Genomic DNA, 17,265 nt, shown 5'->3' with positions numbered 1-17,265 from the left:
ATAGTAAGCGCTTAATAAATGCCATTATTATTATTATTATTATTATCATGTATCCTGGCTGGAGTTGGGGTTGTCCACACCACAAATTCCTCGTTTTTCCCCTGGTAGAATGGGGCTCTTCCGCCAGGGGTTGATTGTTCAGCTTCTGTCCTGGGGAGAGAGGGGGTTGTTGGCCTGCTGATCAAATTTTGATTCATTTTGGAATAGGGGAAACTCCAGATCTCCCCAAGCTTTGCCTCGGGCAGAGAGTGGTGTCACCTACCGTGCAGCGGGGTTAGCCCCCTCACTCAGCCCAGCCCACCATGGAGAACAAAGATGAGGTCAGTGACACAGACAGCGGCATCATCCTGCAGTCCGGTGAGTGAGATGTGGGGAATTTCCACCCCTCTGGGGGCTGTCTGTTTCTAGGGAATAACAGTCTGGATTCCCTCTGTGTCAGAAAGTGCTCCCACCTTCTTCAAAAATCTTTCTGAAGGCTCTTCTCTTACAGGGAGCCCCCCACATTACCGCACCAACTGACTGCAGTCATTGTGATTGCTCTAGTAACCTAGAGTTCTATAAACTAGGTGCTTTTTGATCACTTACAGTCTCTGGTCTGCTATTTGTCTCTCTCATTTATGTTGTGTGTCTGTCATTGTTGTGTCTGAGGGTTTGTCGGCTCTCTTCCTGCAGCAGACTGGCAGCCCCTCGAAGACAGGGACCAAGACTTCAGTCCCTCTCACTGTCTTCTGCATCTCACTACTCAGCACCCCATGGGTGCTGGGAGCTAGCCCTCTTCCTCCCTTCAAAGCCCTACTGAGAGTGCACCTCCTCCAAGAGGCCTTCCCAGACTGACCCCCCTTTTTCCTCTCCTCCTCTCCATCCCCCCTGCCCTACCTCCTTCCCCTCCCCACAGCACCTGTACATATATTTGTACAGATTTATTACTCTATTTATTTTACTTGTACATATTTACTATTCTATTTATTTTGTTAATGATGTACATTTAGCTTTAATTCTGTTTGTTCTGATGACTTGACACCTATCCACATGTTTTGTTTTGTTGTTTGTCTCCCCCTTCTAGACTGTGAGCCCGCTGTTGGGTAGGGACCGTCTCTATATGTTGCCAACTTATACTTCCCAAGCGCTTAGTACAGTGCTCTGCACACAGTAAGCGCTCAATAAATACGATTGAATGAATTGTTCTCTGCCCCTCAGGTAGCCTTGAGAATGGGCTCTGGATTCACCGGGAGGCAGAAGAGGCAGCTCCCTAAGCCCTGAGCCCTGCTGGGCAGAGTGCCCCAGCCCTGGCTCTGTGTATGTCTTGTGGGAGAGAGGGGGGCTCCCCCATTTGTTGTCCATATGTGAGTGTGTTGGGGTTTGGTTGGGGTGGCTCCCCAGTTGGCTGCCCATGTACGTGTTGTGGGGGGCTACCCCACTGGCTGCCCACCATGGGGTGCGGGTGCAAATGCTGCAAACCTGGGGCAGGTTGGGAGTGGAGGCTTGGCACTTCAGAGGTGCGGGCCCCTCTCTGGCCCCGTCTCTCCGGCTCCCTGATGCCTGGTGTCTGCTCCTCCTCCTCCTCCTCTCCCTCCTCCTCCTCCTCCCCATGCAGGTCCCGACAGCCCTGTGTCCCCACTGAAGGAGCTGACGCGGGCCGTGCGCAAGCAACAGGAGGCACTGGAGGCGCGTCTGGAGGCCTGCTTGCAAGAGCTGAGGAAGCTGTGTATGCGTGAGGCGGTCAGTACGAGCCCCGGGGCTCTGCCCTAGCCCTCCACTTCCCCTCGGGCCCTCCTGGCAGAGGGAGGGCAGCTGGGAACCCGGGGTGGGTGGAGGGCAGTTGAGGGAGAGGGACGCGTGGAGGGTGCTGGCCTGAGTCGGAATGGGAATGAGGGAGTGCCCGACTCGATGCGATTTATTGAGCACCTCTTGTGAGCAGTGCATTGGCATCGAAGCTTTGGGAGACTCTCCCAGGAGCAGACGCAGTCCCTGCCCTCAGAGGACTTTTCTCTCCTGATGATAGCCTCCCCCGGCCCCCTTGCCTCCGCAGGAGCTGACAGGCACACTGCCTCAAGAGTACCCGCTCAAGCCTGGAGAGAAGCTGCCCAAGGTCCGACGGAGGATAGGCGCTGCTTACAAGCTGGATGACCTGGCCTTCCACAGAGAGGTGAGGGAGACCCCAAAGAGGCATGCCCCCATATGAACTGACGCAGCCCTTCCACAGAGAGGCGAGGGGGACCCCAAAGAGGAATGTCTCCAAATGAGTGAATAGACACAGTTCCCTCCAGGGCCTCAGTTGTCTCTGGCCCTCCTGCTTGTTGGCCAGCCCCTGTGGGCCAAGGGGTGGCTGAGGGACCGGGAGCTCCTAGTTGGGATCTTCCACTGGTCAGCTGCCCTGATCCCAGAGGTGACCTTTGTTCCCGACTCGTCAACCCCTCCCTAGAGGGGAAAGTGTTTCAGTGAGCCGGCCGGGCCGGGCCGGGCCCGGACTAGGTCTCCACCCTCTTGAGCCTCCTGGGGAGGGAGGGATGGTGGGTTGTGGCCCGTGGCTGGGCTGTCTGGTCTGTGGGTGGGCCTCAGACCTGGCTTTTCTTGCTAGTTGAGGTGGCTTACGTTTGGCATTGGAAATTTCCAAGTGTTTCCTGTGACTTTTCTGCTGGAGGAACTTGGGCCCTCTATCTCAGGAGAGAACTTCCTCGTCTCCCCAACAGCCGGTTACTGAGAGGTTGGACTAGGATGAGGGGGTGGCACCTACCCCACGTGTCTCTGATTGGTTCTTTTCGCCTCCATTTCGCCTCCGGTTGGCCATCTGATCGATCTCTTCCCCATCTGCCCCCAGGACCCTCTGAGCAGCCTGGAGGGGGCATTGGTCCTGCAGCAGCAGATCACCGAAGCTGCCCGTCACCTCTACCACGAGGAGAACCTCAGCAAGCAGGTCCGCCGGCGGCGCAAGCATGCCGTCCTGCAGGAGGAGAAGAAGCTGCAGGAGCTGCGGCGCTGTCTCAGCGAGAGGCGCCCGAGTGGCGGAGGCGGTCCCCTGCCTCCTGGCCCCCTGAGGAGAGGTGAGCTGACCCATCTTGGAGCGGTGGGGGCCAGCCCTTGGGTCTCCGGGTTAGTCTTTGCCACATGGCTGGGACCTGCATAGAAGAGACTTCGGGTACTAAGCCTCCACTTCGATCAATGGTATTTACTGAGCACTACTATGTGCAGAGCACTGTACTAAGCACTTGGGATAGTACAGTGCAGCAGAGTTAGTAGACGCAGTTTCTGCTTTCAATAACAATAATGATTGTGGTATTTGTTAAGCACTTACTTTGTGCCAGGCACTGTACTAAGTGCTGGGGGGACAAATCGGGTTAGACACAGTCCCTGCCATATATTGGGCTCACAGTTTAAATCCCCATTGTACAAATGAGGACACAGAGAATTGAAGTGACTTGCCCAAGACCACACAGCAGACAAGTGACAGAGCTGGGATTAGAACCCATGACCTTCTTATTCCCAGGCCCAGGCTGTATCCACTAGTCCAGGCTGCTTCTTTGGGAACTTACACTTCCCCATTTGGGGTTTGGTTGGGTCTGGGATGGCAGGGTGGAATCTGGGGGTTTATTGTCCTGCCCGACTCCCACAAGCAACCAGTGGTGCATGGAGGAGAGGCAGAGCAGATGTAGATTGAAGTGGAGGTCTGGGGAGCCCCAGCTCCATGGGGTCAAAGTGCACACTATGCTAGGTTCCTCCTGTCAATCACTGTCTCCCCTTGCTTGTGACATGGTGGTGCCTGTGGACCCCTCTCCCCACTGAGGCCCGTGAGCCCACCCATCGCCACCTCAACTAGTCATTAATCAGTCAATCAATACTACTGATTGAGCATCTGCCCTGTACTTATTGGGAGAGTGCATTTGAATTAGTTGGCACCATCCCCGCCCTTGAAGAGTTTACAGTCTAGTGGGGGAGACAGACAGAAAATGAAAGAGAAGCAGCATGGCCTAGTGGATAGAGCCCAGTCCTGGGAGTCAGAAGGAACCTGGTTTCTAATCCCGGCTCTGCTACTTGTCTGCTAGGTGACCTTGGGCATGTCACTTAACTTCTCTGTGCTTCAGTTACCTCATCTGTAAAAATGGGGATTAAGACTCAGCCCTATTTGGGACACGGACTGTGTCCAGTCTGATTACTTTGTATCTACCCCAATGCTTAGAACTGTGCCTGGCACATATTAAGTGCTTAACAAGTACAGTTTAAAAAAGAAAAGAAAGAATGAGAATTGAAGGGATTGTTAGGCCTCTTTTCTGGAAGCCTCTGTCCCCCGTGCCTCGAGATTTGGGTATCGCTCTGCTGTCTTCTTGCTGCTGGATACTTCAACCTCTGTCTCTCCTGGGCCAGGGCTGAGATCTGAGCCAAGCCTAGTGAGTAGTTAGCACTCAGTTTCTGCCCATCTGTAGTAAATGATCTAGTTCCCCTCTTCCTCACTCCTCTCCCTTCTGCCTCTTTTCCCTTGCTTTCTTTCCCTCGTCTCTCCTTTCTTGTTCTTCTCTACCCTGTCTCTCTTCTCCCATTTACCTTCCCCCTTCTTCCTTCCTCTTCCTTCTTTATGTGCCATGCACCTAGGGAAAGCAGGGGAGGCTCACGTGAGGAGATTGAGGAGGTGAGGGGAGCGGACACCTCACCAGAGGTGCCCACCAGTGATGCCCCCACCCACCTCCTCCACCTCCCCTGTACCCCTACCCCCTTTCCAATACCCTCCCCTGGCCTACCCTGATCCTTGCAGTCAGGCCTTGGGGAATTTCAGATCACAGGCAAGTGAAGCGTGAGAAGGGTTGGTCTTGTCACCAAGTTCAAATAGCTGGGGAATGTTCCCATTGGGGGGGGGACCCTGGGCCTGTCCTCTATGCTCCTCAACCTTCAGGGTTCATGGAGGCTGTCTGAACCCTGCCCCAGTTACCTCCATTCCAGGGTTGGTGCCAGGTCTTCCCCCAACTGGGAAATTCCCCATAGGAAATGGGAGGGAGCTGGAGGAAGCACCCCAGAAATCTGTCAAGGAAGAAGAGAGGAAGAGGGCATCGATCTGGACTGTAAAGCCAGACACTTCATGCCCAGCCTGTTGGAGAACGGTGTTTCTGGTTCTCATTTTTAGGCAGGGAATGTGTCTGTTTATTGTTATATTGTACTCTCCCAAGCTCTTAGTACAGTGCTCTGCACACAGTAAGCGTTTAATAAATATGATTGTCTGACTGACTGGGATCCTGGGGAAGTCCTGGTGGTGTGCAGAGAGGGGGGCCCAACTGTGACCGTGGGAAACTATGTGGGTGAAGGAGCAGCCGGCCCCTCACCCGCTCCCGTGCCCGTATCGAGTGATGTTTGAGTGATAGCCGGCAGGAGAATGTTTTCCACATCTAGCTGTTTTCTCCCTCTCACCCTCTTCCCTCTCTGCCTCTGTCCTGTTCTCAGGCCTTCCCCACTTGAGGCATCCAGTAAGCTCTTCAGAGCCAGTGCAGGCCTGGCCCTGGCTCTCTTCCTAGGGCCTTGAGCCAAGGCTGGAAAGGAGGGAGCTACAAGGGACACCCCCCAATAGGCAGCTGCTGCTGGGAACCTCTCATTGGCCAGGCGGAGGTGCCCCTAGATTGGCATGGGGGTGGAGACAGAGGTGGAAGGGATAAAACAGGAAAACTTACAGTGCACAGGGTCATTTTCCATTCTTTGCCTCCATTAATAATAATAGCAGTGGGATTTGTTAAGCCCTGCCTATGGACTAATAATAATAATAATAATGATAATAATAATAATGGCATTTGTCAAGTGCTTACTCTGCGCCAAGCGTTGTTCTAAGCACTGAGGTAGATACAAGGTAATCAGGTTGTCCCACGTAAGGCTCACAGTCCTAATCCCCATTTTACAGATGAGATAACCGAGGCACAGAGAAGTTAAGTCATACAGCTGACAAGTGGTGGAGCTGGGATTAGAATCCATGACCTCTGACTCCCAAACCCATGCTCCTTCCACTAAGCCACGTTGCTTCTCAAGCAGTACTGGGCAGATAAGGATAATCAGATCACAAGCAGCCCTTGTCCCACGCAGGGCTCACATCTAAGAGGGAGGAAGAAAAGTTATTTAATCCTCGTTTTACAGAATAGGAAAAGAAACTGAGGCCCAGACAAGGTAAGTGGCTTGACCCAGGCAAATGGTGAAGCCAGGATTATATAACCCAGGTCTCCTGTATCCCAGTCCTGTGTTTTTTTCCTCTAGATCTTGCTGCTCCTCCTCCTCCTCTTCCTTTCCTCCTCCCCCTCCCTGACTCTTGCCATCTTGGCTTCCCCTTGCCGTGGCCCCAGGTGGCCCCAGGCGGCCTGGGCTAGCTGTGTCCCAGGAAGGTGGGGATGGGGGAGGGAGTGGAACAGGTCTGCCCTGTGCTTTATCCCCCCTTCAAATGATGCCCCATGACGTCGTGTCCGCCCGGGGCGGCGTGAAGAGCAGGCAGCAACATGCCTGGCTCTGGGTGAGATGTGGGAGCGTCTGGCTTAACCCTTTAGGGCTGAGGAAGTTGGATCCTCAGGACCCATCTGGGCAGGAGAAAATGGGGAAACCCCTCTGGGACCAAGGGTCATGGGGTCTCTGGCCCCCACCCTACTTCTGAGCTGGCTGGGGTCTGGAAGAGCCTTGCCCTTGGCGGAGGAAGAGGAAGGGGAGGGTAAGGTTAAGCAGAGAAGCAGCTTGGCTCAGTGGAAAGAGCCTGGGCTTGGGAGTCAGAGGTCGAGGGTTCTAATCCTGGCTCTGTCATTTGTCAGCTGTGTGACTTTGGGCAAGTCACTTGACTTCTCTGGGCCTCGGTTACCTCATCTGTGAAATGGGGATTAAGACCGTGAGCCCCATGTGGGACAACCTGATCACCCCAGCGCTTAGAACAGTGCTTTGCACATAATAAGCGCTTAACAAATACTATTATTATTATTATTATTATTATTATTATTATTAAGAAGGAAGAGGAGGGCAGAGGCGGCAAATGTGAGCAAGCTTCATGCTGGAGCTTCCTGGCACTGCCCGAAAGGAGCAAATGGAAAGAATTAATAAGTTAATGACTGGCAAGTGCAGAACTTTGAAGGCAAAAATGAGTTTCTCCTATTAAAAGGAAAGCTAACTGTCCTCATCAGGAGGCTGGTTTCACCCCGAGGCCCTGCTGAACAGCTAGAGACGCACAGAGACAGGAGGTAGATGGGCTCAAGGTTACGTGACCACAAAAAACCACAGGGCCAGAGGCACAAGGCTACGGAGTCACAAGGCCTTTCCCCCTCTTTGGGATGTGGGGAGGGGTCAGGAGAGCCGAACCTGGGGTTTCCTGTCTCCAACCTGCTGGGAAGGCGGCCATCCTTGGGGCACATTTGGGTAATGAAGGGGTTCCTCTTCACTCTGGTGGATAGAGAATCTTTGGGGCCACATGGATTGGATTAGATTAGATTAGAGAAGCAGTGTGGCCTATTGAATAGAGCACAGGCCTGGGGATCAGAAGGACCTGGGTTCTAATCCTGTCTCTGCCGCTTGTCTGCTGTGTGACATTAGACAAGTCACTTCACTTCTCTGGGCCTCCGTTACCTCATCTATAATATGGGGATTAAGATTGTGAGCCCCACGTGGGGCAGAGACTGTACAACCTGATTAGTTGTATCTACCCTAGCGCTTAGTATAGTACCTGGCACGTAGTAAGCACTCTATGACAAATACCCCCCCAAAAATTAGATTAGGCCTTTCTTGGTGAGGAGGCTGACTGTGGGTAGTCAGGGGTCGGGGTGCTGAAGTGACTGCTTTGTTTCCGGAAAGGAGCCCGGACCTCCTCCCCTGACCCCCTGTTCCTCTCTTCTTCCTACCTCCAGTAGAGTTGAGCGCCTCTGACGACAGCTCCCTCTCTGATGCCATCCTGCTAGAAGAGGGTAAGAGGTGCTCTTTTGGGGGAGGGGCTGCTAGGATGCCCCTCAGTGTCATTTATAGCCTTGTTGCCCCTTGGTTCCATGCCCCTGGGGGTCCAGGCAAGGGCTGGAAGTAAGTCTTCACAGAGCAGGATTTGGGGGAATCCAGACAGAAATAATATGTCATGGTCCAAGCAGGCAACTGGTCCCCTCTGAGTTCAATTTATCTGCTTTGGCACAAGTTCCCTATCTTTCCAAGACCTCTTTCGGTGTGCCAGGGTGCACCCCTGCTGCAGGGAAGGAGATCCAGGGGGATAAAAAATCTCCAGGGGGTGATGAGTTCAGGGGTTGTCAGCTGTTCTGGGCTCTGATCTGTGGGACTCTGGGATTTTGGTCTTCGGGGCTTCCTGGGTGGGCAGGCCAGAGTGTGGGAGAACCCCCGGCTGGGACTTAGAGGAGCTTCGAAGCAGTTTGAGTTAGAGGTGCCCACATGGGTGATCCCCAGAGCTGGGAGAGAGTTTCTTCAGGGAATGTCTGTAGTTTCCAAGGCAGTGGTGGGTGAGAAGAGGAGGAGGAGGTGGAGAAGACAGGGGAAGAAAGAAATATACACAGACTGTACTCCACTGCTCGCTTCCAGCACCCCCAGGGGCCAAATGGAAAGCTAGTCTGATCGATTGAGTCTGGTCCTTCTGGGGCCCAGGGGTCCCCTAGAGGGATTTGGGGTTTGAGTTGGGGTCCAGGCAGAGGGAGCGGAGAGCTGGATTTGAGCTCCGGCTTTCTCGTCAGGCCGGTTTCCCCGCCCGTTGCCAGCTCACCCTGCCACTTGTCCCCACAGAGGAAACCCGGGTGCCACCCCCAGAACCCTCAGTGCCCCCGGCATCCCCGGTGCCCCCCTCCCGGCCCCTCCCGCCCCAGAACCTGGAGGGGCTGCAGCCCGTCCGGCCGGAGTCCGGTGGGTCCGAGCGCTCCCCCATTCAGAACAGCCCCTGGAAGGAGACCAGCCTGGACCACCCCTATGAGAAAGCCAAGAAGTCATCATCAGAGACCAGCAGCGAGGCCAGGTGAGTGCATGGGAAAGGACTGGCATGGCCGGGGCCCCAGGAGGTGGTGGGAAAGGTGGTGACGATGACATTATCAGCTGCTGCTGTTGCTGCTGCTGCTGCTGGAGAGGAGTGATTGGTAGGAGAGAAGGCAGATTGACTTGGCTTTGTCATGTCTTTTTTCTTTTAAATGGTATTTGTTAAGCACTCACTATGTGCCAGTGCTGTGGTAGATATGAGCTAATCAGGTGGGACCCAATTCCTGTTCCACATAGGGCTTACAGTCTTAACCCCCATTTTACAGATGAAGTGACTGAAGCACGGAGAAGTTAAGTGATTTGCCCAAGGTCACACAGCCCACAAGTAACAGAGCTTAGAACCCAGACCATCTGACCCCCAGGCCCGTGCTCTTTTCACTAGGCCGTGCTGCTTCTTCCTCCTAGTAATTGTAATTGTAACACTGTGTGCCAAATACTCTGCTAAGCACTGGGGTAGATGCTAGATAAACAGATAAGTAGATGCTAGATAAGCAGTGCCACTAAGGGCTCTAGTAAATTCTTTTCTATGTCTGTCTCCCCATAATGAATTTTAGTTTTAAGCAGGGATTGTATCTACTCACTCTATTGTATGCTCCCAAGCATTTCATACAGTGTTCTGCACTCAGTAAGTATGATTGATTGATTTTGCTGAGGTGCTATTATGCCTCTTCAATTATTGTATTTTTTAAGAGTGTACTCTGTCAAACACTGTTCTAAGCACGGGGGTAGATACAAGTTAATCAGATTAGATACTATCCCTGTCCCAGTTGGGGCTCGTGGACAAAGTAGGAGGGAGGAGAGGTATTTAATCACAATTTTACAGAAAAGGAAACTGAGGTACAGAAAAATTAAGTGTCTTTCTGTGCTGCTTCAATCAAGCACCAGTCTAGTTCAAAGCAGTGTACTAAGTGCTTGGGAGAGTACAACAGCAATGGCTAGGCTGTAAGCTCCTTGGGGGCAGGGATCATGTTTTGCGGGGGGGTTTATGTTATTTGTTAAGCACTTACTACGTGCCAGGCACTGTTTTAAGTGCTGGAGTAGGTAAGCAGGTTGGACACAGTCCATGTCCCACACAGGGCTCACAGTCTTAATCCCCATTTTACAGATGAGGTAATTGAAGCACAGAGAAGTGAAGTGACTCACCCAGGATCACACAGCAGATTAGTGGCAGAGCCAGGATCAGAACCCAGGTCTACTTACTCTGTTATAGCAATCGATGGCCTTGGTTGATTGAGCGAATGATCTTTCTCTGCAGCAGCCCAGCCACCACTCCCCAGGACGGACCCAGCGTACCCGAGTTGTGTGTGCCGGAACCTGCTGCGTACCACGTGGTTCACGTGCGGGGCGTGCCTGGGCAGCGGCAGGGCCGGGCAAGTGCCCCCTCCACGCCGGAGATGCCCGGGAGGAGAGGGTCGGCGCAGTGTCTCAGGTGTGGAACGGGGCTCCATAGGTGGCCAGGATGTGTGGAGGAAGTAAAGGGGGATGTCCAACAGGAGGCCGGAGCCCAGGAAGCTGGCATGACCTAATAACAATAATGGTGGTGGTTATTGAGTGCTTACTATGTGTCAGACACTGGGGTAGAGATAGGATACACCTGGTGCTCGCAGTCCGGGGCCCTTCTGCCAGCTTTATGCCCCTTTGTATCCCGTTGTCCATGCCACCGCTACAGCCCTAGCAAAGCCTAGATTCAAGAGGTCAACTGATCCAGTCCCCTGCCTCCAGAGGGGTGCCTGTTTAGGTTTTAAAAAGTCTGCAGAGGTAGAGGGTCCCTGACCTTTCTCATTGGCCAGATCCAGTGTTGGACCTCCTAGTGCCAGCCCCAGCCCCCGAGGGTCCCCCTTCCCCCGTGGGCCTTCTCTTTTCCAGGCCACACAAGCCCAAGCTCCCTGACCTTTCCTCTGTGCCTCTGGCTCCCAGAGCGGAGGCTGACTGGGTGGGGCCGCCTCTCCTCCCCTCAGGGCGGACTCGATCCGGGATGGCCCTGAAGGCCGAGGCCGCAGTTCCTTCCCCCGCCGCCGCCCGACCCACTATACGGTGACTGTGCCCGACTCCTGCTTCTCGTCGGCCAGGCCGCCGCTAGCCCGGCCCATCCGGCCCTCCGGCGCCGAGGACAGCGGCTCCGAGGTGTCCAGCCTCACCTACGTCTGCTCAGCCGGTCGCGGCAGCCCGGACATCTTCCTGCGCCCGGGCCCGCCCCCGCCGGAGCGGCCTCGTGGTCCCCGCTACTGCTCCACACTGCTGCTCCCCCGTGGGCACCTGCCTGCTGGTGGCTACGTGGTGCTGGCCGAGGGCTGCCTGCCGGAGTCCGGCTGGGAGCGATACCTCCCGGGGCCCCGCGACCCCCGTATGGATGGGGACGGCGCCCCCGTACGCTACCAGCGACTGGTGCCGTCCCACAGCCGGATCGTGCGGACCCCCTCGCTGAAGGACTGCCCCACGGCAGCCGGCCGGACCCCCAGCAAGGCTGCCGTGTCCGAAGAACTCAAGTGGTGGCACGAGCGGGCGCGGCTACGAGGCTCCCGCCCTCACTCCCTGGATCGGCATGGGGCGTTCCGCAACCGCTGCTTCCCCGTGGGCCGGGAGAGCTTGGGGCGAGGCCCAGGGCCTCAGGCACAGGTATGGACACTGAGCTGGAGGGGGAGTATTTGGATGGCAGGGGCCTGAGTCGGAGGGGGTGGCTGGGGGAGCCGAGGAGCAGCGGGTCCAACAGGCCGGTAAATCCCCGGGGACTACCCAGGAAAGACTGAATGGCTATCGTGGCACATAGTAAGTGCTTACCGTGTGCTGTGTTGTGCTAGGGTCTGAACTAATCAGATCGTACACGGTCCCCACCCCATGTGGGACTCAAAGCAAAGATGGCGAGAGTTCAGGTGTCCTTATTATACAGGTGAAGAAAGTGAGGCCCAGAGAAACTAAATGAGTGTCCCGAGGTGACCCAACAGACCAGGGGGCAGATGTAGGATCAGAATCTGGTTTCCTGATTCCCCGTCCCGAACTCAGACCACTAGGCTATGCTGCCACTGGCGGGTGGGTGCGGGGAGACTCTGGGTCACCGTTCTTGGGGCCAAAGCCGAAGTCAGTAAAAGGTGGTCCCAGCAGGGTATGCCTTGGCTTTCAGGGATGGAATAGAAGCTGAGGCCCCTCAATTCTCTCCCCAGAGGCTGTCCTGGGTTGGCTCAGAGGGCTCAGAGGCCCTCACATGAACGGCATCATCGGGGACACAAAAAACACCCAGATGGCAGGGAGGTGTGTCCTTACAAGGACCAAAGGCCCCACCCCCAGCTGGCCTGCTGACCAGCTGTGTGACCAGGCCTTTCTCAATCAATAAATCAAACATTTATTGAATGCTTATTGTGTGCAGAGCACTGTACTAAATGCGTGGGAGAGTACACACAACAGAATCAGCAGACATGTTCCCTGCCCATAGCAAGCTTACAAGTTCTCCTTCTCTGGAGGGGTGAGGGCAATTGATCAATAGCATTTATTGAGCACTTACTATGTGCAAAGCACTGTTCTAAGCACTAGGGTGGTTACAAGGTGATCAGGTTGTCCCACAGGGGGCTCACAGTCTTAATCCCCATTTTTCAGCTGAGGTAACTGAGGCCCAGAGAAGTTAAGTGACTTGCCCAAAGTCACACAGCTGACAATTGGCAGAGCTGGGATTTGAACCCATGACCTCTGACTCCAAAGCCTGTGCTCTTTCTACTGAGCCACGCTGCTTCTCAACCCTGTACTAAATGCTTGGGAGTGTACAGTATAACAGATTTGGTAGACCTAATCCCTGCCCACAATGAGCTGGCTGCCTGGGATCAAACTCACTAACCCAGCCCTTTCACTCTCTCTCCTTGCAGCTGCCTTGAGCCAGGAGGACAGGCTGGGGATTTAGACATGGGAACATGAGACAGGGGTCCCCAGGGACCTGGGGTGTCCCTGGTGCTCATCTCTGACTGCTGCCCTGGGCTCTGACCGCTCCCCAGGTTTTGGCAGCCCCGGCCACCCTCCCAGATGACATGCTCGGCTTCAGGGCGAGCCAAGGCCTGTCCCTCCTACGCTCAGGCCGCCTCACTCTTGCCGGGAAGCTGGAGGAGGGGCAGGCTCCCCCAGACCTTGCTATTCCCCAGGAGGGATTCTGGGAGCTGGCGGGAGTGGGCGGAAGAAGGTGCCAAGACTTTAGGGGCGTGACAGAGCTGAGGTGTGCCAGGGAGGGTGGGGCAGTGAGCCGCATGTCCTCAGGGCTGTGGGTGGGTGGTGCCCTGGGGGTGGAAAGGGGTGTGGGGCTTCCTGCCTGGCTGGCTAAACCCGCTCCCTTCTTTCTCCCCGCCCCAGCAGGTGCCCACAGTCTGTGTGCTGCGGAGGTCACCTGATGGCTTCCCTATGCAGGTGTTCCTGCCCGAGAACGGGGAGATCATCAGCCAGGTGTGATGGTGCCGCTCTCCTGAACTGCCGGGCCCCTCCAGCCAAGCCCCCGGGCCTCACCACCAGGTCTCTGGTAATCCCACCAGTGGGCTGGACCCCAGATTTCAGGAGGGGGCAGCTGGCCAGGGCCCGCTATCTGCCCCCTGAATCTCCTTCAGCTCTCCAACCCCCATTGCAGGTCAATGATTGGGAGCTAAGGCCTCCTTCCCTTTCCCATCCCTCCCTCCTTCCCGCCTCCAACCCTCCCTTCTCTTTCCTCTCCCTCCCACTGGGGACAGCTGTGTCGAGTACTTGCTTGTTGTTCTCCTGTATCTTCAGCATTGGGAATTTGGCCCCCTGGGTCCTGATTCTGCCTACCCACCCACCTCCCACCTGCCTACTTCTCTGCTCTGCCACCTGGGCAGCAGAGCCAGGGATGAGGGAGCTCAGGATTGAGAGGACCCAGGTCCTGAGTTTGGGGCCCCATTCTGCAACCCCGGCAGCACTCCATAGCTAACACTGCCATCTCTAACGTTGGGCTGTGGTGGAGCATGGGACCCAGATAGGGGTCCTTCTGTCCCTCATCTGATTCTGAGTCCTCCAAGGGGATGGTGGCGGGGGGTAGGAGGTGCGAGGAGCACCTGGAGAGTGGGTGGTTATCAGTCAGTCAGTCAGTCGTATCTATTGAGTGCTTACTGTATGCACAGCACTGAACTAAGCGCTTGGGAGAGTACAATATGACAATAAACAGACAGATTCCCCACCCACAATGAGCTTACAGTCTAGAGGTGCATTCCTAGGGCTCTGGATCCCTGCAGGGTGATTTGAAGAAGCCAGTTTGAGAGAGGCCAGGTCACAGCTGTCTCCACTGGGCTGCAGGGGCTGGGGAGCTGGAAGGACCATGCTCCCCGTCATCAGCAGCAGCAGATGAGTTAAACCCTTCAGAAAGACAGACCCCAGTGCAACTGTGGAAACGTCAGACCCAGAGGCCCTGTCTTCCTATCAGTCTGTGGGCTCTTGTTTGGAAGATGCCCACTAAGAATTGGCAAGTCCTTGTGGATAAATCCCAGAGATGCCCTGCCCATATCCCTGGCCCCCAGGATGTCAGGTTGCCGGCAGGATGAAGGTGAGAGTTTCCGGGGCATCACCATGGCACCCACCTTGGTGCCCATCTTCAAAATGGTCCTGCCACTGCCATGCTGTCTTGTGGCACAGTCTGAGTGCCCAGATGAAAGGGCACGGACTCCCATTGGTTCATCTTTTCATCTGCCTTGCCTAAACTTTATGGCCAGAAGAGTATTTAACCAAAAGATTTGCTTCCCAGGTACCCTCCCGGGCATTTCAGCTAGGAGAGGGCAAGAATGAGATAGCCCAGGGCGGAGGTGTGAAGGGAACTCAAACAAGGGCCATATCTGCCAAACCGGTGCTATTCTGAGACAGAAGTCCACCCCTAGGCGACCAATCTCTGGATTTCGGTCTCTGTCCCAGAACTCCACCCATTTCCCCTGCTGCTTGTGTAGCCCCCCTACAATCATGCCTTACCCCGGGACCATCCTCCCCCACCCCCTCCCCTCCTGTCCCCAGCTCACTGTCCCTCCCGAGCCGGGCAGGGTGTCCCAACAGGCAGACTTTATCCCACCCGGGAACCAGAGCATTTTCTATTAACTTATTTGCCGTGAAGTTACTGCATTTGATACTGTTGTAAAGACAATTTGTATTCAGTTTTGTATGCAACCTCAGGGGCTGGAACTATGTGGAATTGTGTGCCAAATCCTCTTTTAATAAAATGTATGACAAGTGGATGGCCCAGATGTGGTCCAGGTGGGGAGTCTTCTACGGGGGACAATGGCGGAGAGGTGAGGGGTCATGGGGATTGGGCCAGCAGAGCCCCTGAGAACCACTTTGGAGGTGGCCGAAAGCTGGGAGCTATGTGAATGGGGTGACCCAGCTTCCTGCCACCCCACCCACGTTCACTCCGCCACTCAGTTCATTCATTCGATGATATTTATTGAGCACTTACTGTGTACAAAGAGAAGCAGCATGGCTCAGTGGAAAGAGCCTGGGCTTGGGAGTCAGAGGTCGTGGGTTCTAATCCCGGCTCTGCCATTTGTCAGCTGTGGGACTCTGGGCAAGTCACTTAACTTCTCTGTGCCTCTGTTACCTCATCTGTAAAATGGGGATTAAGACTGTGAGCCCCTCTTGGGACAACCTGATTATCTTGTATCTCCCCCAGTGCTTAGAACAGTGCTTGGCACATAGTAAGCGCTTAACAAATACCATCATCATTATTGTTATTACAAAGCTCTGTACCAAAGTCTTGGGAGAGTATAATACAACAACAGGGACATTCCCTGCCCACATCGAGCTCACAGTTATTAATCAGTGGTATTTACTGAGCATTTACTGAGTGCAGAGCAGTAATAGAGTTGCTAGGCACAATCCCTGTCTATAGTGTTCTTACAGGCTAGAGGGGGAGAAAAGTGGGAGGGTTTTTTTTTCACTTTAGGGGAGCAGCTGGGGTGGTTAGGGGACCAAAAGGGGGCACAAAGTGAGGTTGACGACAGGAGTTGGCTGAACGCCGTGGCTCTTTCTCGGGATGGGAAGAAAAGGCTGAGATCCATCAATCAATCGTGTTCGTTGAAGCGCTGCAGTGTGCCTACTGAAAGACGAGTCGAAAGAGAACAAAGCACCAGGCATTGCTAACTTTAAGCACAATAAGACAACAAGCAACAACCACTTTGTGTGCCCATTGTGGCCGGAACTGGATCCTGTATTGGTCTTTCCAGTCACACACGCAGTTGCTGGTGAATTTCACTATCAGAGGTGTCTTCAAGAACAAAAGATACACACTCACACACACCCGGAGTGCTGAGTACTGTACTGGGTGCTTGGGTAAGTACAATAATTAAGACACGGTTGCTGCTCTCAAGGAGCTTACAGTCTACAGATGATTGGCTGAGTCTTTCTGTTCCAAAGTGTCACTTTTGGGAACTGGGTTGTGGTGTATAAAAGGCACAGAGCCCCCACTTCAGTCTTTCTTCTAGGCCTAAGCCTAGCTTTCCCCAACCTCTTTTCCCTCATAATAATAATAGTGGTATTTGTTAAGTTTTGATTATGTGCTAAGTGGTGGGGCATATTCAAGATGATCATATCAGACACAGACCCTGTCCTGTGTTGGGCTAACAGTCTAAGGCGGAAGAAAAAGACGTATTTCAATCTCCATTTTGCTGGTGAGGAAACTGAGGTACTGAGAAGCTAAGTGACTTGTCCAAGGTCACACAGCAGTCAAGGGGTGGAACAAACTCTAGAACCTATGGGCTAGTGGACAGAGCACAGGCCTGGGAATCAGAGAACTGGATTCAAAGCCCTGCTCTGGCTTCTTTTTTGTTTTGACACTTGTATGCTGTGTGACCTTGGGCAATTCCCTTCACTTATCTGAGCCTCAGTTACCTCATTAATAAAATGGGGATTAAATCCTCCTCCCTCTGACTTAGACTGTGAGTCCCATTTGGGACAGGGAGTATGTCCAACCTGATTATCTCGTATCTACCCAGCACTTAATACAGTGCCTGACGCATAGTACTATTAACACATATCATTAAAAAATAAATTAATATGAAAACCCCAGGTCCGCGGATTCCAAGGCCTGTGCTTTTTGCACTTGACCTCATTGCTTCTCCTCCCCCTTCCCACCTGGTTTTCCACAAGACTAAAGACCTTGTAAAATGTTTTCCAGTGAGGCAGTGAGGGCTCTAAATAAACCAGTTTGCCATTTAAAAAGTCGCCTCTCTCCTGTCCCCTGCCCAGGTAGGCGGTTGCTTCAGGGACCGCACCCTCCTTAACCCCTGCACTTGGCCTTACGGGATCCCCGGCATTCAGGCTGATCCACCTGGGCCATTTGCTTTTGACACGGTAGTGCTT

The 17,265-nt window shown here is 54.1% G+C and overlaps 1 protein-coding gene across 1 annotated transcript; it reads left to right on the top strand.

Annotated features, from left to right (window-relative positions):
- Positions 1-214: 214 nt before the first annotated feature.
- INAVA (innate immunity activator) lies at positions 215-14,012 on the top strand. Its single transcript, XM_038749519.1, has 9 exons — positions 215-357; positions 1,595-1,719; positions 2,030-2,146; positions 2,819-3,041; positions 7,839-7,895; positions 8,707-8,932; positions 10,205-10,378; positions 10,908-11,565; positions 13,279-14,012. The coding sequence occupies exons 1-9, from the start codon at positions 303-305 to the stop codon at positions 13,369-13,371; spliced, it is 1,728 nt and encodes a 575-aa protein (XP_038605447.1). The 5' UTR covers positions 215-302; the 3' UTR covers positions 13,372-14,012.
- The last annotated feature ends 3,253 nt before the right edge of the window (positions 14,013-17,265 follow it).

This window comes from Tachyglossus aculeatus, chromosome 7, assembly GCF_015852505.1.
Source record: "Tachyglossus aculeatus isolate mTacAcu1 chromosome 7, mTacAcu1.pri, whole genome shotgun sequence".
Classification (NCBI taxonomy): domain Eukaryota; kingdom Metazoa; phylum Chordata; class Mammalia; order Monotremata; family Tachyglossidae; genus Tachyglossus; species Tachyglossus aculeatus.
This window is presented reverse-complemented; position numbering and strand designations above follow the sequence as displayed.

Bases quoted from the DNA above. Each gene is read 5' to 3' on its own strand.
- INAVA (XM_038749519.1), top strand. From the start codon at position 303: ATGGAGAACAAAGATGAGGTCAGTGACACAGACAGCGGCATCATCCTG. The intron at 2,147-2,818 runs GTGAGGGAGACC...ATCTGCCCCCAG, and splicing joins ACCTGGCCTTCCACAGAGAG to GACCCTCTGAGCAGCCTGGA. The intron at 11,566-13,278 runs GTATGGACACTG...CCGCCCCAGCAG, and splicing joins GCCCAGGGCCTCAGGCACAG to GTGCCCACAGTCTGTGTGCT.